General features: G+C 51.6%; 1 protein-coding gene across 6 annotated transcripts in view; it reads right to left on the bottom strand.

Moving 5' to 3' along the window:
• ATXN2 (ataxin 2) overlaps nt 1-22,880 on the bottom strand; it is a 32,612-nt gene extending 9,732 nt beyond the window's left edge. For 2 of the 6 annotated variants that reach the window (XM_088135132.1, XM_088135135.1), the window contains exons 1-17: nt 22,172-22,850; nt 15,844-15,880; nt 14,244-14,303; nt 13,319-13,390; nt 11,901-12,051; nt 10,664-10,788; nt 9,481-9,572; nt 8,614-8,811; nt 8,039-8,217; nt 6,220-6,414; nt 4,469-4,651; nt 3,812-4,009; nt 3,278-3,382; nt 2,409-2,479; nt 1,296-1,603; nt 642-705; nt 213-365 (exon numbers count right to left, since the gene is read on the bottom strand). In XM_088135132.1, the coding sequence (XP_087991258.1) occupies nt 213-365; nt 642-705; nt 1,296-1,603; nt 2,409-2,479; nt 3,278-3,382; nt 3,812-4,009; nt 4,469-4,651; nt 6,220-6,414; nt 8,039-8,217; nt 8,614-8,811; nt 9,481-9,572; nt 10,664-10,788; nt 11,901-12,051; nt 13,319-13,390; nt 14,244-14,303; nt 15,844-15,880; nt 22,172-22,341 (2,361 nt within the window). In that variant the 5' untranslated portion in view covers nt 22,342-22,850. Of the gene's footprint in view, nt 1-212; nt 366-641; nt 706-1,295; nt 1,604-2,408; nt 2,480-3,277; nt 3,383-3,811; nt 4,010-4,468; nt 4,652-6,219; nt 6,415-8,038; nt 8,218-8,613; nt 8,812-9,480; nt 9,573-10,663; nt 10,789-11,900; nt 12,052-13,318; nt 13,391-14,243; nt 14,304-15,843; nt 15,881-22,171 lie in introns of all 6 variants that reach the window. The other 4 variants (XM_088135134.1, XM_088135133.1, XM_088135136.1 and 1 more) reach the window with 4 other exon arrangements.

Below are 22,880 nucleotides of genomic sequence, written 5' to 3'. Positions count from 1 at the left end.
GCTTAAAGCGCCAAGAGTGTTACCGCACCAAACATGGGTGTTTGAGCCAGAGCTTGTTATTTGGGGTTATCTAAATAACTTGGAGCTCCAAGGGGGTCCTTTGCCCTCTGATCCGCTACTGCCTCGGGGCTTGCTCCGTCTTCTTCCTCAAGAGGAGTTCCAGGTTGTCCTCCTTACCCAAACCCAGAAGCCCCCAAGGGCCTTCACCTTACCTGAACACCTGGGCTTACAGGAACGGGGTACATCATATTGGGTGCAAAACAAACAGGCTGCGTGTACACCGGAGCAGGCTGCTGGTGGCCCACCATGGAGGGGCTGGGCTGGGCTTGCGGACGGGGAGATGTCGGCGTGGTGGAAGGTTTGGGCTGCCAAAGACAGGAGGGAGGGACAAGAACAAGATGACCACTCCAGAGGCCCACCAGGCAGGCCCTGACGTGCTCCGTGCAGACGTAGAGTGCCAAGCCCTCCTTCTGGCTATTAAGACTCTTTGTCCCATCAAATGGATGTTCCATCATCCTGGAACTGGAAGACGCGGATGGCTTTGCTCAACAGACCAATCTTTGGAGAATTCTGCCCCCCCCCGGGAGAAACTCTGCTTTCGATGTGGAACAGAAAGGAGCATTTAGGGCCACGAAGCTCACCTGAGCAAAAGACCGAGGGTTGAACTCCTTGGCGTTTGGGTTCAGCGTAGATTTTCTTACTTGTCTAAGGGGACAAAACACACAGACAACAAAAAATGCAAGGAAGACGCATGTTGGCTTGTTTTAGGAGACGGATGCTGCAAATCTCACTGCGAAGTTTCCTCTTTCTCCACAGAAACTAAATATTCCATCGGAGGCAGGAAGCAGAGCCTTGGCAAAAGGGCAGGGTATAAAATAAATAGAATAAAATACGGCAAGGACGTAAGGCGGAAGGAGAGAGAAATCGCTGGCTGATTTTGCTGGGGGAGGGAGGGGAGGGGTCTCTCTGGTCCACAGGAGACAGAGCAGCGCGCCCCCTAGCGGGCACACCAAGCACCTACAAACCCTGCTGCGCCAGGCTTCCCCCACTCGATGCCCTGCTCCCCCAGAGGGGCCACCAGGCCTCTCCAACCCCACCAGCACGCACGCCTGTCTACGGAAGCCCCAACGCTCCTCCGAAGAGGCGCAGAGGAGGAGGAGGAGGAGGATCAGCTGGGGAACACAGACGCGCCCCTCCCTTCTGAACCGAGGAGCGCTCTACAGGTCCGCCACGTGCCCTGCGGGCGCTGGCAGCCACAAGGCCGGGCTGAATCGACGTAAGGCAGCCTCACTCACTCAGTGGCATCCTGCTTCTCCTCTCTCTCTTCCTTCTCCTGCTTTGCTCCTGGGCCGGAGGTCTGCACGCCCTGCGAGGTCACCTCCGGCCCGGCCTTCTGCTCGGCCAGGCTGCTGGCGGGCGAAAGGCTGGGGCTATTTGGGGTGCTGCTCCCGCTGGCTAAGGGGGCGGCGCTGCCGCCAGCTTCGCCCCCCGAGTCTTTAGCGAGGGTGTCCATCTTCTCCTTGGGGGCCTCCCTGGACTTTTCACCATCTCTGGTTTTACTCAGCAGCTGCTCCACCGTTTCTGGGGTGGAACTGGATTGTAACTGGGGAAAAAGAGAGAGGAAAAGGGATTCATCTCCTAATCCGGGACTTACGGAAAGAAGACACAGTCTGCAATTGCAGTCCAGGAAATGCTTCCTGCGAATCACATTTTGAAATAAATGCACTGATTTCTAGGGTCACCAGAATGCTATAACATGTAGAAAGTAAAGATGTACAATACAGGGCTGCTTATCAGCACTAAATGCAGTTCTCTTTCTCTCTTTAAAAAAATAATTATGTGGGAGACAATTCTTCCTTACAGCAGTGCAGCATTTGATGACTTCTTCACTTAACACGTTTTAGGATGCATGTGATCCCAAACAAAAACGTCCAATGTTTTTCTAAACGCACGGACATCCGAGGGCCACCCATCTACAAATACCTCCACCAGAAAGTTGTGACTGATGGCAGTACTTTATGGAGAAACTCCTGACATCTCGTTACATACGAGAACTGGCCTAAAGTATAAGGCGAAGCGTAAAACACTCCATTACGCACAGTCCTTTAAAATGCCTCCGAAAACAAGCATCTTCAAGCAAGTGGAAATTATTTTAAGACCCCTTGACAATTATGTCTTATAGCAAAATAGTTTTCAATGAGAATTTAAACTCACTTTATAATGCTCACCTCCCTAAAGCAAAGAAACTTATCAGCTCCACAACCAGCTTTTCCTCATTTCATATCCTCCCTTTCAATATCTCTTTCCCCAAGACGTAGACCTACAATTTCTGGAAAGCTTCACGCCTTTACTGAATGGCTGAAGAGGAACGGAATGAAACTTAGCAGCAGAATAGCAAAGGCCCTTACCCTAAAGTCATTCTTGAACTTCTTCAAATCGTCAATCTGTTTTCTGTGTTCTAGAACAGCTGGAGAAACTCCTGTTTGAGCAAATATACGAGTTATCAACAGAGGAGCCAGGAATGGTTCAGTGGGACAGCCCCAAACTAGAGGACTGCACCACCTTAGGGAAAAAAACGACCCAGCCACAATGCAGGAAGGCCCGTGAGAGCTGAGTGGTTAGAGCAAGAGGAATTGGAAGATTCTACAAATGCTACTGTCTCCCTGGCAATTTTCTGTGCCATGATCTGCGAGTGCCTTAACACTTATGCTCAGAACATGAAGGAATCGCTCTGCTTATGGTTTGCAACAGACAATGTCCAATTTCCAGCGTGTGCCCAGAAACGCAGGCAACACAAGCAGCAGAAACAAAAACGAATGGGCTGGATTCCAAATGATCACGCTTAGAGCAGACTCACAGGATGCAAGCAGTCGGGACAAAGTCTCACTGATTTCAATGGGTCTATTACTAAGTCTGGACCAAAGTCAGTGTTTTTAGGCTGGGAAATCTGTACTTGGAAGAAATGTCAGGTTGCCTGGAGGGGAGGGGGCCTAGAAATTCAAGAGAGCAATGCCAAGTTTGGAGCACTAAGTACGGACATTTCCCAGAAATGATTCTCCACTACTGCAACTTTCCCAAAATGCCGACAGATGCAGGAAGAAACATTTCCTCCTCTTTGCACTGAAAGTGACCTCCGAGGTGTCTCGTATCCACCCTTCACCACCTCTGCAGCCCATTCCCTACCGATGCGCCTTTTTAAAGGCCAGGGCTAGAGCCGTCACCGCAGGCTTGCAAGCGCGGCCCTCCCTTCCCACCCCAACCTTCAGCGAGGTCTTACCTTTGCCTTCGGGCTTGCTAAAAGCAGGAGACGCTTCGCTTGGCTTGAGATGCTCCTTGGCTGCAGCAGGGGAGGAACTCTGCTCATAAAGCCTTGAGTCTTTAGCTGGGAAAGAAAGCCAGGGTCACCTCCGTGGGGCAAGCCAAGGAGCCTGCGTGAGGTTTCCGGGCGCAGCATTCTGACAACCCTCAGCAGCAACACGCAGGCAGGAAGGGGGAGGGGGAACCAGGAGATTTTCACACCACTTAAAAGTCTGCAAACCTGAGACACCAACTAAACGTTGCCCCACCTATTCCCTACTCCAGAGGAAAAGAAAGCACCCCGGCCCAGAGATTAAGGGTCTGCCTAAACGTTAACGCTCCTCCCAAAAACAGAAAGACAGCAAGCACGCTTAACAGCTGACACTAAAAGTGGGAGAAGGCCTTTGTTCCCCAGCCCCTCCTGCACAGAGGCAACGCTAGATCCTCGCGTGGCTCCGCTTTTTCAGCCAGGCTCGGCCCGGGGAAGGCTGGAAGGAAACAAGGCGCCCTTTACCTTCGGCAGACGGGGTGCCCGCTCTGTTAGAAGCAGGACTGGCAGGGGTAGGAGAGGCCGCCGGAACCGGTGTGGCGGCAAACTCCGCTGGAGTAGAGCCAGCTTGGGGGGAAGACAAGGCTGGGCCAGAAGGTATCCCCCCCCCACTGCTCTGCCTTGGAGACCGGGGTCTGTGTGCCTTGGGGGAGGACCTGGTAACTAGAAAGAGAAGGAAAAAACACTCTGCCACAACGTTCCCCGGCTGTCAAGAGCGAAACCTACCACTATGACCTATACAGAGGTATCAAACTGTAGCAAAGGGGAAAAATACCCCTTGCCCTCCCCCCCCCGCCCAGGAGCTTCCTCAGATATACACGATGCAGCAACCGGTATTCCCTGCAACGCGCGTTCTTTCTTCGATCCAGCACGCTTGGTGGGACTGCCCCCCCAGAATTCCCGGTCAGCCTGGCCAAAAGATTCCCGGTTATGAAGGGCGTGTGTGCGCACGGTGCGGGTCACTCCTGCTTACCGCCTTCCCCCAGACGGACAGCCTTCACCACTGCCGATGGCTCGGTCGGCCGCGGGAGGGAAGGAAGAAAGCTGGTCTGGAAATTCAGGAATGTTTCAACCAGAACGCTTCGAGCGGGACTTTTCTACTGCGAGCCAAGCTTCACTTACCCCCCATGACCACCGAGGACCACGTCCCACCTGAGGAGCTGCCTCGGGCCGCGGATGGGGCGCTGGCTTCGCCTGGCACGTTGTGGGAGACGAACTCTAAGCCGCTCGAAATCACGCCCCTCCCCGCCGAAACTCTGTGGCCTCGAGGGTGCCGCTGCGCCTTCGGAGACATCCGGGGGGGCCCTGGAAAAAGCAACACAGCCCCTAAACTGTGAATACTAGGCAAAAGCCCCTTTCCTCCTCAGCTACCTTCCACCAGCGCAACTGCCTTTTAGCTGCCGTGTGAAGTTTCACCAGACTTAACGCGAGTGTCTTCCTGCCTGCATTTATTTATACACAGCTCTTCGGGAATCTGCAAAATGAAATCATGGGATGGGACAGAAGGCCCCGGCGGTGCCCCTTCTATACACGGCCACGCGTGAAAACAGGAGACGGGCAGGCAAGCAGATTCTGCCTCGGTTTCAGGTGCCCACCAGCTCTTCCTGAGGCACCCCCAAATCCTAATCAGATTGGGTTGGGAAGCACCAGTCCTTCTAGTGGCAGAGAAGCCGGGAAGCGTACTAGTAAGAAACAGGAGTTACGGAAGCCAAAACCCCAGCTTCGGTTTACTGTTTTCCGCTATAACGTTTTCTAAATCCCTGCATGAAGGCATTCTCCAAATTTCTCTGTAGTATTTTGGCATGGCCTTAACAGTCATCCCCTACTGTCTAGCATTGATCCTAGCCATCAGGGTGGTGAATCGTTCATCTGCCACCCCAAAACATAAATTTAGCTGCATCTTAGTCCTCTCAGTTTGGTCCACGATACTTCGCTGCTGAACCAGCCTCCCTTCTCCAAAGGCACATTACAAATTATCCAACTCAGCTGAACAGACTTCTAAAAAGCACTGTGACTATAAAGGGAACTTAGAACCCATGAGATTCTATCTAATTTTAACTATTCTGCCAGAAAACGATGGTCCTCAAAAGGGACTTTGGTGGGATTAAAATTTGAAGAGGATGTTTCTGATGAACGTGCAAATATGAAAAAAGGAAACGTCTTTTGGGGGGCCAAGCCCTCTATCAACAGTCGCTTTGTGAGAACAGAGAGATACAATATTCTCATTTGGGGGTCAGAAACTCACACTTCCGGTCCCCAGACCTTCTCCTGACCTGACAATCAATCTCCCCCCCCAAAAAACAACAGCCAGCACCCCCCTTAACAAATTCATTCATTTGATCTCAAAGTCTTCTATGCCACCTTCCAGAACAAAATTCCCCTGGGGTGGTACATACATCATAAAGAGAAAATATTGGTGAATGCAAGGTTTTCGGTTTAACCACACGTCTGAATGTACCATCCATTCTGGGCAAAAGCAGCGTGAGCCCCGAAGATGCCTTATGGCAATGGGCAGCAAATGCCTGACCCTCCTCAGTGTTAACAAGGGGCCGGGGGAGAGCCTGTGACCTTGCAGCCACCATCACACAACCAAAGACGTTACATCCACGTGGGCTTTGCAACACCACGAGTGGTGCATCTTCTTCTCCCAGCTTCAGAAAAGGGCCGTCTCATTCCAGTTTGTTTTGGGTGAGGTACGCCCTTGAAGAAAGCCAAAGGAGTAGGAAGTAGCCGGATCATCCGAGCAACACTGGCTCTTCTGCAAGAGCACAAATTACAGGCTCACTTCTTAACCGTAACTCACAAGAAGGGAGGGAAAATAAAACACAAAGACAAACAAAACTCATGAACAAACAAAACGGTGGTATTTGTACCTTCTGAAGACATGCGTTTAGGCAGAGTAGAGCCAGGAGCAGAGGGGTGAGACGGGGGCCTGGAGGACCGCGAGGGGGGCCTGGAGGGCGGCCTTGTAGGGGTGGCTGCCCGAGACGGAAGAGAGTTGGGACCTGACGGGTAGCGAGAAGGTGGGCGAGAGGAAGGAGATGGGCAAGGCGATGGCCAGGGAACACCTGACAGAACAAATGATATGAAGGAAAGCATAAAAACTAAAGAAAAAAAATTATGGGGAAAAAACAGGGTGGGGGGAAAGTAAAAATGACAAAAATGATTTCTCATACTTTTGTTTTAAACCCCCTGGGGATTTCTGCAAGCTCACACAGAGAACTAAGCTTGGGAAACGTCATTCCAATCTCTTCCCGGGACATCGGCTTACAGAAAGATCACCGTCCACCGCCGGGGTTTCCGCCAAGGGGTTAAGTCCAAGAGCTACCAACTCTCTTGCGGAGGAGACCATGAAGGCTAGGTCCGCCGGCCTGCCCCATCCTCTGGACTCCACTTCTCCCACCTGATATTCTGGAGATGACCTCACGGGAGGGAAGAAACGCCCAGGGGACAGCAAATCCTCCGCACTTCAGAAGAGGCTTTGTTATGCCCTGCGTGTTACTTGGTCCCAGGCATTAAGGGGTGGAGGTAGAAGCAAGCAGATCACGGGGGCTTTTCTTTAAATAGGGAGTGCTCCCTGATGGCTGGATCTGTGCCCTCCACTCGTAGAGACAAGGGAGAAGCAGAGAGACCCCCTTTCCCCAAGCACGGCGTTCAGCATCTGACATTCACTCTCATGGTACCCTTTCAATAATCAGGCCACCCAGCCTTTTAGGGAAACAGGAATGAGCCCCCAAGTCTCAGCATAGTTCTCCTTGCCCTGGCAGTGAGTGGTCTAGAGGACACTATTTTCAAACCCGAACCAGCTTTCCCCTGAACAACGCAAGATCCCTCCCTTCTCCACCATATCAAAAGCCCCAATGGCCACGGGGGTGGCGGGTGGGTGGGCAGGGTGTGTGAACGGTTCCATCAACGCTTCAATTCATCTGAACTGGGTCCTGAAGTCCTCCAGGGACTGCTGGAGCAGAAAGGACATGGCCTGGCGGGCTGAAATTCTTCTGACGCTTCACAAGTGCAACACAACTGGGGGGGGGGGTTGGCCACTGGCAGTGTAAGTTGACCTTCCCCTCCACTTACCTGCATCACTGCACAGCCTACTCCCCCCGCCCAGTTTGAGATCAGTCTTCGCTTGTAGGGAAATGTATATTCTGCCACAGGGCGCCAGACCCTCGCCCTCATCCCTAAGACCCTGAAAAGTGCCCCATTATCTCAGCGGACCATGCCTTAATGTTCCTTCTTGCAAGAGGGCAGAAGGCAAAAACCATGCGCTGAGTATTCATGGTGAGGGAGGCCTGAAATGGTCAAGCTACAGAGAGGAGGGGACTGCTTTCTCCTCCGTCAGACCAGCACTTTACCGGGGAGTAAGCAGAAAGATCTGCTGGCCGCTAGTCCTACCAGCTCCCCCCCTTCAGAGCTCTTAATGAGTTCCAGACCCCTTTCAAAGAAGGTGAGTCCACCCTTCGAGGCCGCCTCTGTGCCCCAGGAGCAGATCCACCCCAGTCACTTTGGGCTCCGTTTCAGCCAAGGCAGGGTTTCTCAACCTTGGCAGCTTTCAGACGGGTGGGCTTCAACTCCCAGAAGTCCACCCGTCTGAAAGTCGCTAAGGTTGAGAAATCCCGAGCTAAGGGATTCATCAGTGACTTCCAAAGGGACGCAACGGTGGCTGGCCTTGACGTCACCAGGGATACTTGCCTCCGTTCACAATTCTCTGGTCTGCCCCCGAGGTGAGGCTGTAGTCCGACGAGTGAGAGCCGGGTCTTGGCACGGAGGGGCCCGATCCAGAAGGGCCGGCCCTCGGTGAATTCTGCCTTCCGGGGCCCCAAGGAAGGATGTCTCGATTCCTCTGGCCCGGTGGGATGTACTTGTTCTCCCTGAAAAGGGAGGGGGAGGGGACAGACGTGCCGTTTAAGGCCCCCCCAAACAACGAAAAAAGAAAAGCGAAAGTCCGTCCCCCTCAAGGACAGGGCGAGAGGCAGGACTGCGAATGAAATGTCCAGGGAGGAAAGGAAACGCGCCGTTATTAAGGCAAGCACGAGGTAATCCATCTTTGGTGGTCGCACCGCTTGCAATTCAAATTAAGACACAAAGGGGCCTTTGCCAGCAACGACAATCGGGGCGCAGAGAGCCCCCAACAATTTTGGGCGTTAGGAGAAAGCGACAGAGCAAACAGTCTGGGATTTAATTCAGTCCCAGTTTTCACAACTCTTGAGAGCTGATCCGGCCGCAACTGGTTCTCCCCCCCGCCCAACCTTTCCCCATCGCTGTACCTGGGGGCAGCAGGGTGGCCCTCTCGCTCGGCAGCGTTTCTCTGGACTGCGGTGTATTTTTCTTCTTCTGACCGGTCATCGTTTTCCAAAGCCGCCCGAGCCTTGTGCTGGGCACTGGATTCGATTTCTTCTGCTAACTGGGTTGCTCTAGCTTCCCGCTTTAAATAATCTTCTGAATTATCTCTTTCTAGGGGTACCCTAAAACAAGCGGGAGACCCAAGGTGATTCATCTGTGATCCAGAGGGAAAAAAAGCACTTCCACGGATCGTAAACGTTACGGTAAAGTTCGGAGGAACTTGCTGAGGATAACATAATAGCTTAATTGGGTCTGCTCATGTTACATGAAGGGGAAAAAAATCCACTCCTTTGCCCCAGATCCACTGCAGTCAGTGATGAGATGAACTCGCACTGGATTTATAACATGCACTGAGGGGCTGGGGACCAATCCAGGAAGCAGAGCACGCAGCCGCTGCACACACTTGCTTCTGGCAAAGCGAGCTCGCCTGTGAGACGCTGATGGAAAAAATCAGGATTTACTACTTAGGAGTCAGACAGAGAAGCTGACGGCGTTTTAGAAGCCTCCTCACCAAATGGAGCTTCGCGTCATCTTATTTTGCTCATGAGTTCTGGGAAGCGGGGGGCGGTGCACATATGTACAAGAAAGATACAGTTGGAGAACTCTGCCTAGGCCAGTGTTTCTCAACCTTAGCCATTTTAAGATGGGTGGACTTCAACTCCCAGAATCCCCCAGCCAGCATGCTGGCTGGGGGATTCTGGGAGTTGAAGTCCACCCATCTTAAAATGGCTGGTTTAAGCTGAAAGCCTTGATGCATCTGGGTAAAAACCAGGCAACCTTTTGCAACGTACGTATAGGAAGCCAAACTGCTGTCATACGTCGACACCACTCCGTAGTTTTCTTCGTTGTATCGAAACATATCGTTGGGATCCCATCCATTGGACTAGAAGGCAAAATGTCTGGGTGTTAAAATGGCACAGGGGAAAAGAAAAGTTTTCACAGGTTTAAAGGCTCTCTGAAGAACTGACTTTCTTAATCTCGCAACATGGGGGATGTGTTTTCAGCCGAGTTTTATCACGAGCTGCTGCCGGAGACCCAGGCGCGGGAAGACCAGACGAACCTTCATCCCCTGAAACTTGTCCATCGTACTTTAGTAAAGGGTGGGCAAAAGGGAATCGCTGTTGCCTACCAGCTGGAAATGCTCTGTTGGCCTCAGGCTGCAGAAACGGGCGGCTAATGTAATTTCTTAGCAAAACACTACCAGAAAAATCCCTTTCATTAAGCTTTACAGGGGGTCTTCTCTTTCTGAAGCAGGGGGCACACATTGGCTCAACTGGGAATGGGCAGCTTAACCTACATTGCTGCAAAAATCAACCAGCATTTTGTCTGGATTCCTCGCTATGTTTCCTTATAAACTGCTACGTAGAATGTAACGATGGAAACCTCTCTGAAGAAGAGATATCCTTGAGCAACAGATCAAGGGTTTGGCTTACCCCCCACCCCTCCTGATGAATGAACAGCGCATGGGGGGGTAGTTCCTACACAGAACAGTAAATATTCTGGACCTAAAGAAGAATGGAACAATCCCAAGAGCTCAGTTGACCAGGAGTGTTGATTCAGACACAGAAGGAGAGGGGAGATATTGAAGTTACCCTCCTTCCGTGTGTGAATCAAAGCTCTTGGATTAGTTCATGCAGTACCTTCATGCTTCCTGTTCCCTTAATACAAAACTCAGTTAACCAAGTTATCAATTCACTAAACAGAAGTGCTTTTTACAAAGGGTTTAAAAAGCCCCTTTTCTAAACAGGTTCCACCAACCTCAACAGACTCTTGTCTCGAGGGAGATTTTCCCTTCAAGTGGGACATTTCAATCGCTCAAAGGGCTGTTTTATTCAAGTGATGTTGGACAAGAAGTGGGGGAGGGCGGGAGGCAGTCATCAGAGGCAATTCTTTTTCTGGGACAATGGATGTAAACCCCTAAAAGAATCCTACACCCTCTGGAACTCAAGTCAAGTCAACCCAAGAGATGCTTACAACATCTGTTTCTAAAGCTTCAAGGTCGTCGGCCGTAGCACCTTCTCCACCATCCCAAGGCTCAAGGTCCTTCTCCTTGTGTTCACCATTAACTTTAGCACTGATGGCAGAATCCGTAAAAGCATCTGTAATTGAAGGAAATCGTACTTGAAAATATCATCTTCCTGCACGTTACGGCTAAAGTAAACCCCTATGAACCCTAAGCCTGTTGAGTCAGAAGCGAGCCCTCTTAAATCCAGTAGAACCTGAAAGGAAAAGGGACAATGACCTAGAACAGAGCTGTAGCCAACCAGGCCACAAGCAGGACCCCCAGGACTTCCACAAGTTACCAGCTGCATAGTACTCTAAGATAAAAAAGAAGAACTAGAAGATGAGCTTATCGCCATCCCTGCCTTTTCAGTATCACCCTTTTTTTTTTTTAGAAGGAAGGGATTTAGAGTCCCAGGATGACTAGTTCCTGACGCCACAGCAGGATGATCTCCCTCCCCATTTCCCAGTTGAAGGCCTGGGCTTCCCCCTTCTGTGACAGTGGCCTCCAACATGCTGCCCTCCCTGTCCTCAGAATTCCATTAGTCATGGCAGGGAGAAGTGCCTCAATCAATTGTGAAAAATCAGAAGGCCGTCACAAGGCCATGCATTTGACCCACCAACCAAAAAACACGATTTCTTCCTGCGTGAGAGCTCCTCCGTCTCCACCCCCTCAAAGATACCGGATCCTCAGGAATTCCTTTGTTATTCAAAGGAGTTTCCTGTTAAACCAGTCCAAGGAAGTCTTAGCGGTTACTTCGTAGACACTTAAGCTTAACAAACTTCATTCCTCCCTGGGAAGAGCCACTCGACTACTTGGGCACCTAGCAGGGAAACTGATTTGCTTCTACAAGATAGACCGGGATCGACTTGAAAGATCTCCGGATGCTCTGCAGCACCTCAACAAGGATTTCTAACTTCCAATCATTTAAAAGCAGCAGAAAGTCAGTGCCTCTCCTAGATTTTATTCCTGAAATGAGAAAAGCTTGGGGGAACCAGGAGCAGAAGGGCCCACGACCTGCACTTAATTTTTGTGGAATCAGAACGGTTTTAATTCTAAGTAGATGACATTTGCTTCAGACTCCCTTTAACAGATCGTGGTACTCTGGCTAATTAAGACCAACAGAGCAATCTTTATTTTAGAAGGGGATCTCATTTTAGAAAATATTCAAATACATTAAAAAAAAAAAAACACCACCTCATCCCATACCTCTCTGTGCGTAACTGGAGTCCATGTCTTTAAAGTGCACCATGACAAAATCTGAAGACTTGAAGAGGATGCTCTCGATTATGTCTTCTTGTTTGGGCCCCAGGCTGGATTCCGCCGTTTTTCGATGAGCAGCGTCAAGCACTAAATCGCACTGAAAGACACAGGGAATGGGATCAGGTACAGCCTCCTGGCAAGTTTGATGGGAAAGCTTCATGGAGCAAAAAGAGCAACAAGCAACGTTTTTTTCCAAGAGCGAAATGTCAAGAGATCAGTGTATCTCCCTCAACGGTCAGCAGTTGGACAAATCAGTGTATGTTATCAGGAGGAGCTTCGGCTGGACATTCGAGAGCCAGTTCAAGACTAAAGTCTCCTATGCCCCCCTTCCTTGGCCTCTAGACCAGTGTTTGTCAACCATGGCAACTTGAAGATCTGTGGACTTCAACTCCCAGAATTCCCCAGCCAGCATTCTGGGAGTTGAAGTCCACCCAGCTTCAAGTTGATAAGGTTGAAAAACCCTGCTCTAGATTCTCCTCCTCTCAGCATTAATAAGGGTTTTGTGTTAGAAGCTAATATAGCCAATTCACACCAGGACGCCTTGTATCACCTCAAACCCGGTTTGGGTTCACACATCAGAAAGCCAGAACATGGCTGATTTGTTTGGGTTGTAGGATGTGACCCTGGCCACCGTTGATTGAATACGGTTTATAGCTTAATGCCCATTCTATTTTATTCAATAAGGTTTGGTTCAAACATACCATGGCTTTTATATTTAACTTGGAAAGCATCTGGGTTTGATAATGGGGATAGAAAACAATAGGTAACGCTGTGAAGAAAGAGCATCTCCCTTGAATGGATGAATACGCATAACTCAAAAACCTCTGAACAGGAATGCGGTTTCCAGATGTTAAGCCTGTATAAAACTAAAGTCAAGAGCAGTGTTTCTCAACCTTGGCCACTTTAAGTTGTGTGGACTTCAACTCCCAGAATTCCCCATGCTGGCTAGGGAATTCTGGGAGCTGAAGTCCACATATCTTAAAGTGGCCAAGGTTGAGAAACACAGCTCTAGAGCAATGAAATCATAGGAGTTTAAGGTCCAACAATTTATTTTATTTTTGTTTCACATTACTTCTACTTCTACCTCACCCTTCCTCCAAGAATCAAGGTGGCATAGCATCCAATCTTCCCATTTTTCCTCCCACAGCATTATGACACATGTCCGGTTGAGAGAGAATGACCGCCCAAACATGACTGTGAGCTTCTGTGGCTGGGAAGGGACTCGATCCTGGGTCTTTCCAGTTCTAGTCCAACCCTACATGACCCTAAGATCAACCAGAAACCATAATCCCTAGCCAGAACAGTTAAATCAGTTTGACTGGGTCATGCAACGAGAGGGAAAAAAGAAAGGAAAACGCATTTACCTTAGAGCTGTATGTTTTAAAAACTCCTTCATATATATTTCCATTTTTCACTTGTACTTCACATTTCGATCCCTATGTGTAAAAAAGGAGGGAAGTGGGCAGGAGAAGAGGTGTTAGCAGGAAGGCCCATTCTACGACTGGGCTGACACATACTTACAAGCAAGACCTAAACTCCCCATCCCTTTCTAGCACCTGACTGGCCTTTCTTAATTTTTTTCACGCCCTCTGTCCTCTCCAAAAAGGCCTGGCCCTCGGAGACAGCCTCCCCACCACCTGTGCGATACAAAAGGACACCCCCAGCATTAGCAGAACCTCCCTGTGGCTTGAACGTATTAATTGATTACCCCACGAAGCAAAAGAATGGAAGCAAAATCAGGGCAATACAAAATAAAAGGCAAAGCAAGGCCTAAAGAATAAAAATCGCTGAGAAAAACAAGAGGACCGTGGAATCAAGGTTTTAAAAAGGATGGAACAGGAGTGGGACCCTGGGCTTCTGTGCTACCAGATCCAACGTTTCGCCAAGCCCTACAACGTGCTGATCTGTTCAACAACGCTTCAAAAAAGATACTCAGCCTTGCATCTGTTGCTCTAAACTTACGTTCACTCCGACAGGAACCTAAGAAAGAAGCCAGGAGCTCACAATTCCTCCCCCCTTTTCTTCTATGCAATAGCAAACTAACGAGAGGAATCATGTTTGGCTCCCCACTTCATTGGGTGCAGCACCGAAGCTTCCATTGTGCATCCGAAAAGCAAACTCCAAAAGGCAAGCACTTCGTGAGCCTCAAAATAAAGAAGCACTGTATGCAAGCATGCTTAAGGCAAAGGGTCCCCCTCCAAAAAAGCCAATAATTGCTAAATTATTTAGACGTTTCCATTTATAATGGTAAGCGAAGCATCTTCAAGGAAAGAGACAGCCATAACTTACGACAACGGATGTGAGTATGTGAACCATTCGCATGTTTGCATAAATGCCTTGAAAAGGGATCTGAAAGAAGAGAAAGAGCGTAGTACACATCAGAGCACAACTGCACACGCCACACAAATACACAAGACTGGCAACAAGCTCCAGGCTGGGAGCGGCTGATTCGACACCAGGAGAAAATCTGGGAGGGACACCAGTTTGGGAAGACCATAAGCGTGGATCACCGGAACACACCTAGAGAAGCTCCCTGAGAAATCACTGAAAACACACTCCAGTGAGTGCTCACTGCTTGCCCCACCACTCCAAAGTAGCCACAACGCCTCAAGTCCAGGCGCACCGCAGGAACCTCAGACTCCACCGACCTGTCCCTGCCTGCTCTCAAGACTTCCACCCTAGAGCTTCACCACAACGTCGACGTGACGACAGCCCTCTGTGGGGGGAACGTGGGGACAGGCTCGCTGGTCAGCGGAATTCCCAACGGACATACTTTCCAAGCCTCGGATCCTCGTTCGCGCAGGCTGGGCGAAAGGGAAATGTCACCCGCAGAGCTGCTTTTGGTGGGCCTGCACCCACGTCCTGGTCGTGTTGTCAGAGCTTCGAAACTGGGACCGTCTTCCATTTTCCCTTGACGTTACTCTTGTGTGCCAGAGAGGAAGAAAAACGGAAACTCCATCCTAAAGTTCGCCCGTGTGAGCAGCTGAGCGTCTCCTCTGGCTGGGTGTGATCCAGGCTACTCTGGTGGATGTGATCCACCCCCTGCTTGCACTGAAGTGGCCTGGGTTTGTGACATCACCGATTAATATGCTGGGGAAACTATTCAGTAAGGGTACAGCTCAGCTAAAATTGACTTTGGTCTGCTGTATCTCATGAACCAGCAAAATCTGCACTGGGTCTCCTGGCCCTTAGCTGCAGGACGGCACGTGTAGGTTTGGGCGACCCTGTGTGAGCAGAACGGGGTGCATGGTGGAGGACAAAGCATAATGCCACATTAAGGGGGTTGGGGGAGAGTCTCTACACACAACTGCTTCCTGGGGCAAAGGTCAAGCCAATGTCAGGGCCCTGGCAGGCTTTACAAGGGGTCGAACTACAGACAGCCCTACAGCCATACCAACTATATTAGATGGGGGCCTCATGTACCTAACAGAGGGAAATCTGTTTTTCTCCAACATGTGTCCTTCAGCTGTATCAACTATATTCTTGGAGTTCCCAAGTGTGACCGCAGATATTAAAAATCAGAAAAGGTTTAAGCCATCAGTGAGAAGAAGACCTCCAGAAATTCCAAAGGTGTAACAATATACATCTAGGCTCCTTAAAACAAAAGTCATGGCAAGAGACATCAAAATTCCATGAATGGCAAATGATGTCTGAAATAATAATTAATGTTTCACTAGAGTTATCTCTAGAAATATCTCCATGTGGCGATTTGAAGGCACAGTTTGGGTGCCTTACACACATATGGGCATTTTGACATTAACTGGGATGAGGTTTTACTATAACAGGCAGTTCCAAACAATAAAACACCTTGAGTTTTGACTTTTATAAGAATGAATCAACCAACAAGCGCCAAAGAAGTTAACATGAAAAAACGAAAAGATGTACTTACTGGTGGCTGAGGAGGCCCTTTGCCGCTGCTGCGTCCTCTGAAATTAATACAGAAAAGTATGAGACTGGAGCAAACTGAGGAACCGTGGCTGCTGAAATTGTAACCATCTCAGGAATAAGAAGGCCCACTTTAAGAAATATCAAAACCCAGTACTTTTAAAGACAGGAGGACTGTTAGTTAACATGGACATGTTCTTACAAATCAAACATTGGTGCAGACTTAGCATAGATTAAGCTAAAACTTTTGCCAAGATAGCATGCTTGCCATTTTATCCATTTTCTGAAAACATTTCTTGAAAAGTAGCCAGTCAAACGAACATCATTAAAAGTTGATACGACTCCTAGCAATTTTCAGTTCTCTCCAACGAATAAATGACAATTTAAACAGGACACAAAATAACTTCCTGTATGAAGAGCCATACGTGGTTCTCACAGTGTCATGGAGCCAATTTCAACATAATAAAACTGAAGATTTCCTCACTGGAGTTCGAAGACCAAAACCTACGCCATCCAGGTCATCATGGGCTGATGATCAGGTTGCCCAGCACAACAAACATCATGAGCAGCTTTTGGTCGCCTAAAAACATTAAATAAATCCTTCCAGTGTTTTTCTGCAGAACAAGAGCCTAAATACAGAAATTGGGCTTTGCAGATAACCTGCCACTTTCTTAAAACACCTCTCTGATTCCCTGCAGTTCTCTATGCACCAGGAAGAAGCCATTGTGACACTCCCAATCTGCCGGACAACAATGCTCAGTATTCATCACCACCGGCCAGGTTTCCTAGGAATGCTGGGAAGTGTAGTCCAACAACCCCAGGAATGTGGCACCCACAACATACTTTTTGACTTCCTTTGGTTGGAACATGCAACAGGAGCTAGTCAAACAAGAGAAACCTTCGGCTGTTTTCTAACCTGGTTTTTCCCCCAGCGTATGGATCTCTACAACAGGACAGAGCACTGAGGAGAGACATTTCTGAGTCATTTTTCCCAAGTAATTAAGCGCTTAAGCTTATCTCTCCCTGTATAAAAGTCTCTTGCTATTTGATAACCAATATAATACTTAAAGCTTGTTAATTAACTAAGCACATTCTCTTTTAATTCAGCGTTCCCCTGCGTCTCCCTTAGGGACCTCCTCAACTATCCAAGCTTGAGAACTCCAGTTTCGTTGCTCCTTTAGGATCCCAGTGCCTAGAGGGCTACCCAAACCTCAATAAAAACGCCTGTGGGTCCGGCCCCCAAACCTTTAAAAGGTGCATGCTTATCAAGCTAAAAAAGTAACTAAGCTTTGGTTAGGAGCACTAATAGGAACTGCTAAGTAAATGTTAATATACGCAGAAGATAAACCGCTCAGTATAACCCCCCCCAGGTCCTCCTTTTGCCTTACAACCTCAGAGGGTGCTCATGAAACGCAGGAGCAAAACACTCAAATTTCAGTCATGTGACTTGACGCCCTTGTTTGGTGTTCGAAGGGGGCAACGAGGGTGGTTTCCCTTCCCGAGGCCCCCGCTCCCATTCCTGTTCTTTAAACCTCTCCCAAATACCCCAAAGAGGCCACAAATGTCCCCCAAACGCCAAACACCCAGGAGGGATGTTTCTGTCAATGGCACGGTGGGTCAGCTGGGATGTTGGCGACAGCTTCCAAGCAGGATCCAGTGGGTTCCTGGGAGCGTCACATTTGCTCTTGTGGCCCTCCAGGACTTTCAAGGGCTTCCCGTGCAACACTTCAGCAAGCTTGAAGAGCCCCCAGCTGCTGTTTGGGCAAAGCAAATCATGGACTGGGGAAGGGACTTTCCCAGCCGTGATCCGTTGCCTTGCAGACATCCTCGCGCCAGACAGACCAGCTCCTTCTCCGATCGGGAAAGTCACAGAAACATTTCCAGAAGGGAAAGCCAGTAGCTCTCCAAGTGAATCCCGAGGATCCTTATAAGCTGAAGACGTGCCATGATCACGGAGACAGACAGCCGATGCACAACGAGAACTGGATGGGCTCTCCGTAAGATGGCTGTCAAAGGCGAGCTTCAAAGGCGAAAGGCATCTTTTGTACTCAGGGTCACAGCATCACCAAGCACCTTCCTCTTCCCTCGGAGCAAATCACATCCCACAGGGAAAAGAACAAGGCATGCTCCCGGGCCTGCTGCCAAACCGCCTCTTGTATTCGGGAGGGACGCGAACGGAAGCCACCGAGAAGCCGGCCTGCTTCGACTTGGAGCAGACGCTTCTTGGTCACCAGAGCGCGAGGGAAGGCGGGGGACCCACCTATGGTCCTTGACACGAGGACCTCCACGTTTGTGGCATGTTCTGAACCACCTGCAACCAAAACGCCAGAGCAGCCAGCACCCGCACTCCTCTCAAGCCAAGTCTTTTCTCACAACAGTGATACTCATTGGGAACCCAACCAATCGGGCTGCTAAATGCTCAGCACCATTGACAAATACATAAGAAAGTCATCAGCACACAGACAGAAGTTACAGGAGAGGCGGTTCACTCTTTTTTTTAAATCTGCCAATGGCTTTGCTCACAAGCATCAAGGTTTGAAATTTCTGTCCTTGCGAATAAGCTTTAAGTTACCCCTGACCAGTTTAGCTTATTGGAGAAATTGGTAGGTTCGGATCTCTTCTTCAATTACCTTTCGGCCCTGAAGCGGCCCTAATGACCTTCTTGTGTGCGGAAAGAGATTCTGCTCTACATTTTACGAAGGATTCGAATCCAGAGGCAAATCCAAGGCTGCCTGTAGGTGTACAATGCTCAGGCTACTTAAGGTAACAAGACCGCACGCCAGCCTGAGTAACCTGTGCACTAGCTCTCCTCTGAGGTCCAAATACTGTAAACCGATTTCTGTGTAAACAGAAGGGGAGCTGGGAATTTGCACCCTGACGTTTCTAGCGGGGGGGGGCTCAAGGGCATCATAAAACAGGAGTTTTGTTGAAACTGTAGGGAGAAGAGCCAGGTTGATCTACAGTAGCAAAAAAACCCGGAGGATTCTAGTAGCACCTTTTCCGACGAATGAATGTTATTAAAAGGCAAAAGTTTTCATGAGCTGTAGCTCACGAAAGCGTCTGCCTTTTAATAAAATTTGTTCGTCGGAAAAGGTGCCACCAAACCTCCTTTGAGTAAACATTTACAGAAATCCCTCCAACTGAAGATGGGTTGGTTCAGATGCGCAACGGAACCGTTTATTTCATCAAACATTCAGGGTGCCTTCAAATTCAGCCTCATTTTCCTTTTTGTCCAGCTTCGCTGTGCAAAAAATGAGATGTAGAATTTGAATTGGTTTTATCAGGCTAACCTTGGCTGCCAGCCCCACGCCTCGTCTACACGGGCATCATGGGCCCCTCTCTTTACGACTCTCAGGCCCAAATCAGGAAGGCCACAACAGTTGTTCATCCCTGTTTTATGTCTTTCAAGGACTTGGTTGCTTTGGCTGCAGCGAGGTAACTAACTCTTTCCTGCAATTTATTTGTTCTGAAATCATTCTCCCAATTCATGACTACACAGCTCCTCTGTTTTCTTTCCTATCAGTGAAGTGCTTCACTTGAAGAGTATTCTTGCAGATTAGAGGAACAGAAATGCTTCTGATGATGAAACAAGGATGGCTGGGACTGTGCGAGGATCAAACCCTGAGCACCGGACAGACAGACCGAATTGCTATCTAGCATTCAATTTCTTCTCTGTTTAGCCATTAAACTGTACTTGGACCTTCCTGTCCTTTTGTCTCAGGGAAAAGAATCCATAACCTTTGGGGGGATGTCAAAAAACAACACAGAAGCCAGCCCTTCATTCCCTCTTCCATCACTTTTGTCCTCTGCGCATTCAGGAAATTTGGGGGATTGAAAATAGCTTGACCATTTATCTCTCCACGCAATCAAGACTGAACAAACCAGCTTTCCATGCTTCAGAAAGGGATAAGAGGAATGTGACTGTGGTCTGGGGGCAAAAGCTCCGAGAAGTTCAAACGTTTTCCAGACATGACCTACAATTATACACACACGTGCTTCTAACCAAAATAATGACCACAGAAATTGAAGCTCTGTTAAGTGCCAATTAACATTTAAAAACTCAAAAATACAGAACCTGAATCAATTATAAGACGGGAAGGATTTGCTTTACAAGCATATTTCGACTTAGGCACACGTTAGTTTGATGTGTGCTGCAAGGTATCCGTTCAACTCTCTCCTTAAGGAAACTGTCTTACACAAAGCCAAAGTACTGAGGCACACCTCAGGGTGGCCTTCAAATGGGTTCCATTTCTACCTGGCTGAAGGAGACACCAGTCGGAGCCCAACCCAACTGGAGAGTAATGGGTCTTGGAGTGTTTCCAAGCTGTCCCTGGAGATGCCAGACCCAGGATGAAGGCCTTATGCAGGCTGATTACCAATGATCCACACTCTTTCCCCGAAGTATTAACGCCGTGTTTCCTAGGGCCAAGGAGTTCCACGTGGCCTGCAGCACCAGGAGATCCCATGTCAAACTGAGTTTGAAACTGGGGGGGGGGGAATCCAAAGCCATTTGGGAACGTCTTCACCATGCAAAGTCCTACCTTCCAAGGAGAGGAAATCCCTGCTCCCTTCAGAAATGCTGGAAACCTTGTGCTTCACGCCGCACATGAAGGGGCTTCCCTCCTCGGGCCCTCGCCATGCGGCAACAGTGTGCTGAGTCCCTTCTCTGCCCACTCACTCACCGAGATGGAATTCCCACTCTGTCCTTGGCTACCAGGCGAGGGTTGAGACGCACAGGGGATCTATGTATTCCCCGGGCCACTGTATGCCACACGGTCAGAACAGAGCCCTTTGCCAAGGCACGGCAGGCGAGCCGGCTCGCTATTTACAAGGAGGCGCTCGCAGATCCGTCTCCACTAACACGCTTACGTAAAAAGGGGCTCCATGCAAGAAAGGTGAATGAATTCTTGCAAGCGAACCTGCTCCAGAAAACTCTCCTATAATGGGGGAACTTATGATATTCCCAACCAGCATTTTGGTAGAAATGTTAATAGGACGAGCAGCTGTTCCCATTCAGAAGAAGAGCTGAACCAGCTTCTCTCTAGTTTCTTCAGATTTTACTCTGAAAGAGGGTGAATTTAGCTGCATGGACAATAGGAAAGCAGAATGGCGTTCCTCTTCGACTGGGCAACAGCGTACTGCAAATTAAGACTACAGTATTGCATGACTCGAACAGGTACTGGAGAGTTTGGGGGGCTTCAACAGCCGTCCCCATTTACAAGCAAACAGGCTACCCAGGGATCCATATTCGGTAAAACAGAGCTGCCGAACAGGCTTCTTCGAGACCCCCAAACCGGCTTAAGACGAGCGCTTTCATCTTCTCTACCCGCCACGTTTTCAACCTTGGCACCAACAACTTTTCGCACCCCCAGCCTGGAAGCGGCTGAGCTCCAACGCCGAAACTCGGGAGGTAAAAGGGGTTATTTCTACGGGATCGCACTCCTTGGCACGGGAAGGGTCCACCGACCCCCAGGGCCAACGGGAGGGCAGCGAAACCGGGCCGCCACCCAGCCAGCCCCTCAGCGCCTCCGGGCGACGGGCGCGGGAGCAGCGGGTCCTCCCAAGGGCCCGGCATCCCCAGGCTGCAGCTTCCCGCCCGGCGGGACTGAGACCCGCACCGCGGCTCAGGGCGGGCCCGGCCGCCTTCCTCCTCCTCCCCCTCCCCCTCAGAGGCCTGTCCGTTTTCGGGGCCGCTGGCCGAGGGCGGCGGGCCCGCTGCTCCCTGCGGAGGGCCGAGGCTCCGGCGAGGAAATGGCCACTCTGCGGCAGGCGAAGGCCGGAGGTGCCCTCTGCCCGCGCCGCGGCGGCCCACTCCGAGCCGTGAAGGGCAGCGGCCTCCCCTCTCTCCCTCCCGCCGGCAGGCCCGGGCGGCGGGCCACTGAGAGGGCTCCTCGCCGGCCCGGCTCGGGCCGCCCCGGGCGCCGCAGCCCCCGGGCCGCCCGGGAGAGGAGGCCTCCGGCCACCAGGCCTTGCTGGCGGCCGCTCCCCGACCAGCCGGCCTGGCCTCCCCTCCCCTCCCGTCCCCTCCCCGGCGAAGGCGTCCCGGGGGAAGGCCGGCGCCCCCAAGCCCCGGCCGGCCTCTGCCGCCCCTCGGAAGGCCTCCTCGGCCTCGGCCCCAGGCCCGGCGGAAGACCCCACTGCGGCACGCCGACCCGTCCGGCGCCCCCGGCCCGGGCACCTGCCCCTCTGCGCCCCGCCCGGGCCGGGGGCTTCTGCGCCGCGGGACCCCTCCCCGGCTGCGCGGGGAGGCGGCGGCACGCAGGCGGACCCCGGCCCGCGGGCAGGGCGCCCCCGGCCCACCCGTCCCCCCGCCCCGCCCGTCCCGGACCCACCTGCCCAGCGTCGGCCGCGCTCCCGCGCCCGCGCCCGGCCCGCCGCTCGCCTTGCGCGCGCCCGGAGGGGGCTGCGGCGGCGCCGGGGGCTGCGGCTGGGCCGGGGGCGCCCCCGGGACTGGCGGGGGCGGCGAGGGCGGCGCGGGCGGCGGCGACGGCTTGAGCGCCATGGCGCGGCGGCGGCGGCGGCGGCAGCGGCCGGCACCCGCGCGAGGCCCGGCGGAGGGATCCGGCCGCGGGCGGCAGGCGGGCGGTCGCGGCGGCGGCTCCCCCGGGCAGGACCGCTGCCTTCTTGCGCGCCGAGCCCCGGAACCGCTTCCCTCCTCCCGGCGCGCGCGCTCCCGCCTCCCCGCCCCGGCGCGCCCCCGTGCCCGGGCGGAGCGAGGCGGCCCCTGACCACGTGCAGAGTGGCGCCGGCGGGGGAGGCCCGAGTGGGCCCCCCGCCCCCCCGCCGGCTTCCCCCTCCGGGCCGGCTCGCGCCGGCCTCCCGCAGGGGCCCCACGGGCCGGGGGCCGGGCCTTTCCCGCGCGGCTGGCCCGAAGGCCGCCGTCCGCACGACCCCGAGGCCGCGAACCGGGCGCCGCGCACCTCCGGATCTCCGCGGAGCTCGTGGGGCGGGGGCCTCTGCGAGGGGCGACGGTCCCCTGCGGCGCCCCAAACGGGCTTTTTCCCCCGAAGGGCCCGGAGGAAGAAATGCTCTCGCCCCGCC

This window comes from Python bivittatus, unplaced genomic scaffold (assembly GCF_059951505.1).
Source record: "Python bivittatus isolate LINGU-HERP-01145 unplaced genomic scaffold, Pbiv_v1 ctg000100_np1212, whole genome shotgun sequence".
In the NCBI taxonomy this organism is placed as follows: Eukaryota; Metazoa; Chordata; class Lepidosauria; order Squamata; family Pythonidae; genus Python; species Python bivittatus.
This window is presented reverse-complemented; position numbering and strand designations above follow the sequence as displayed.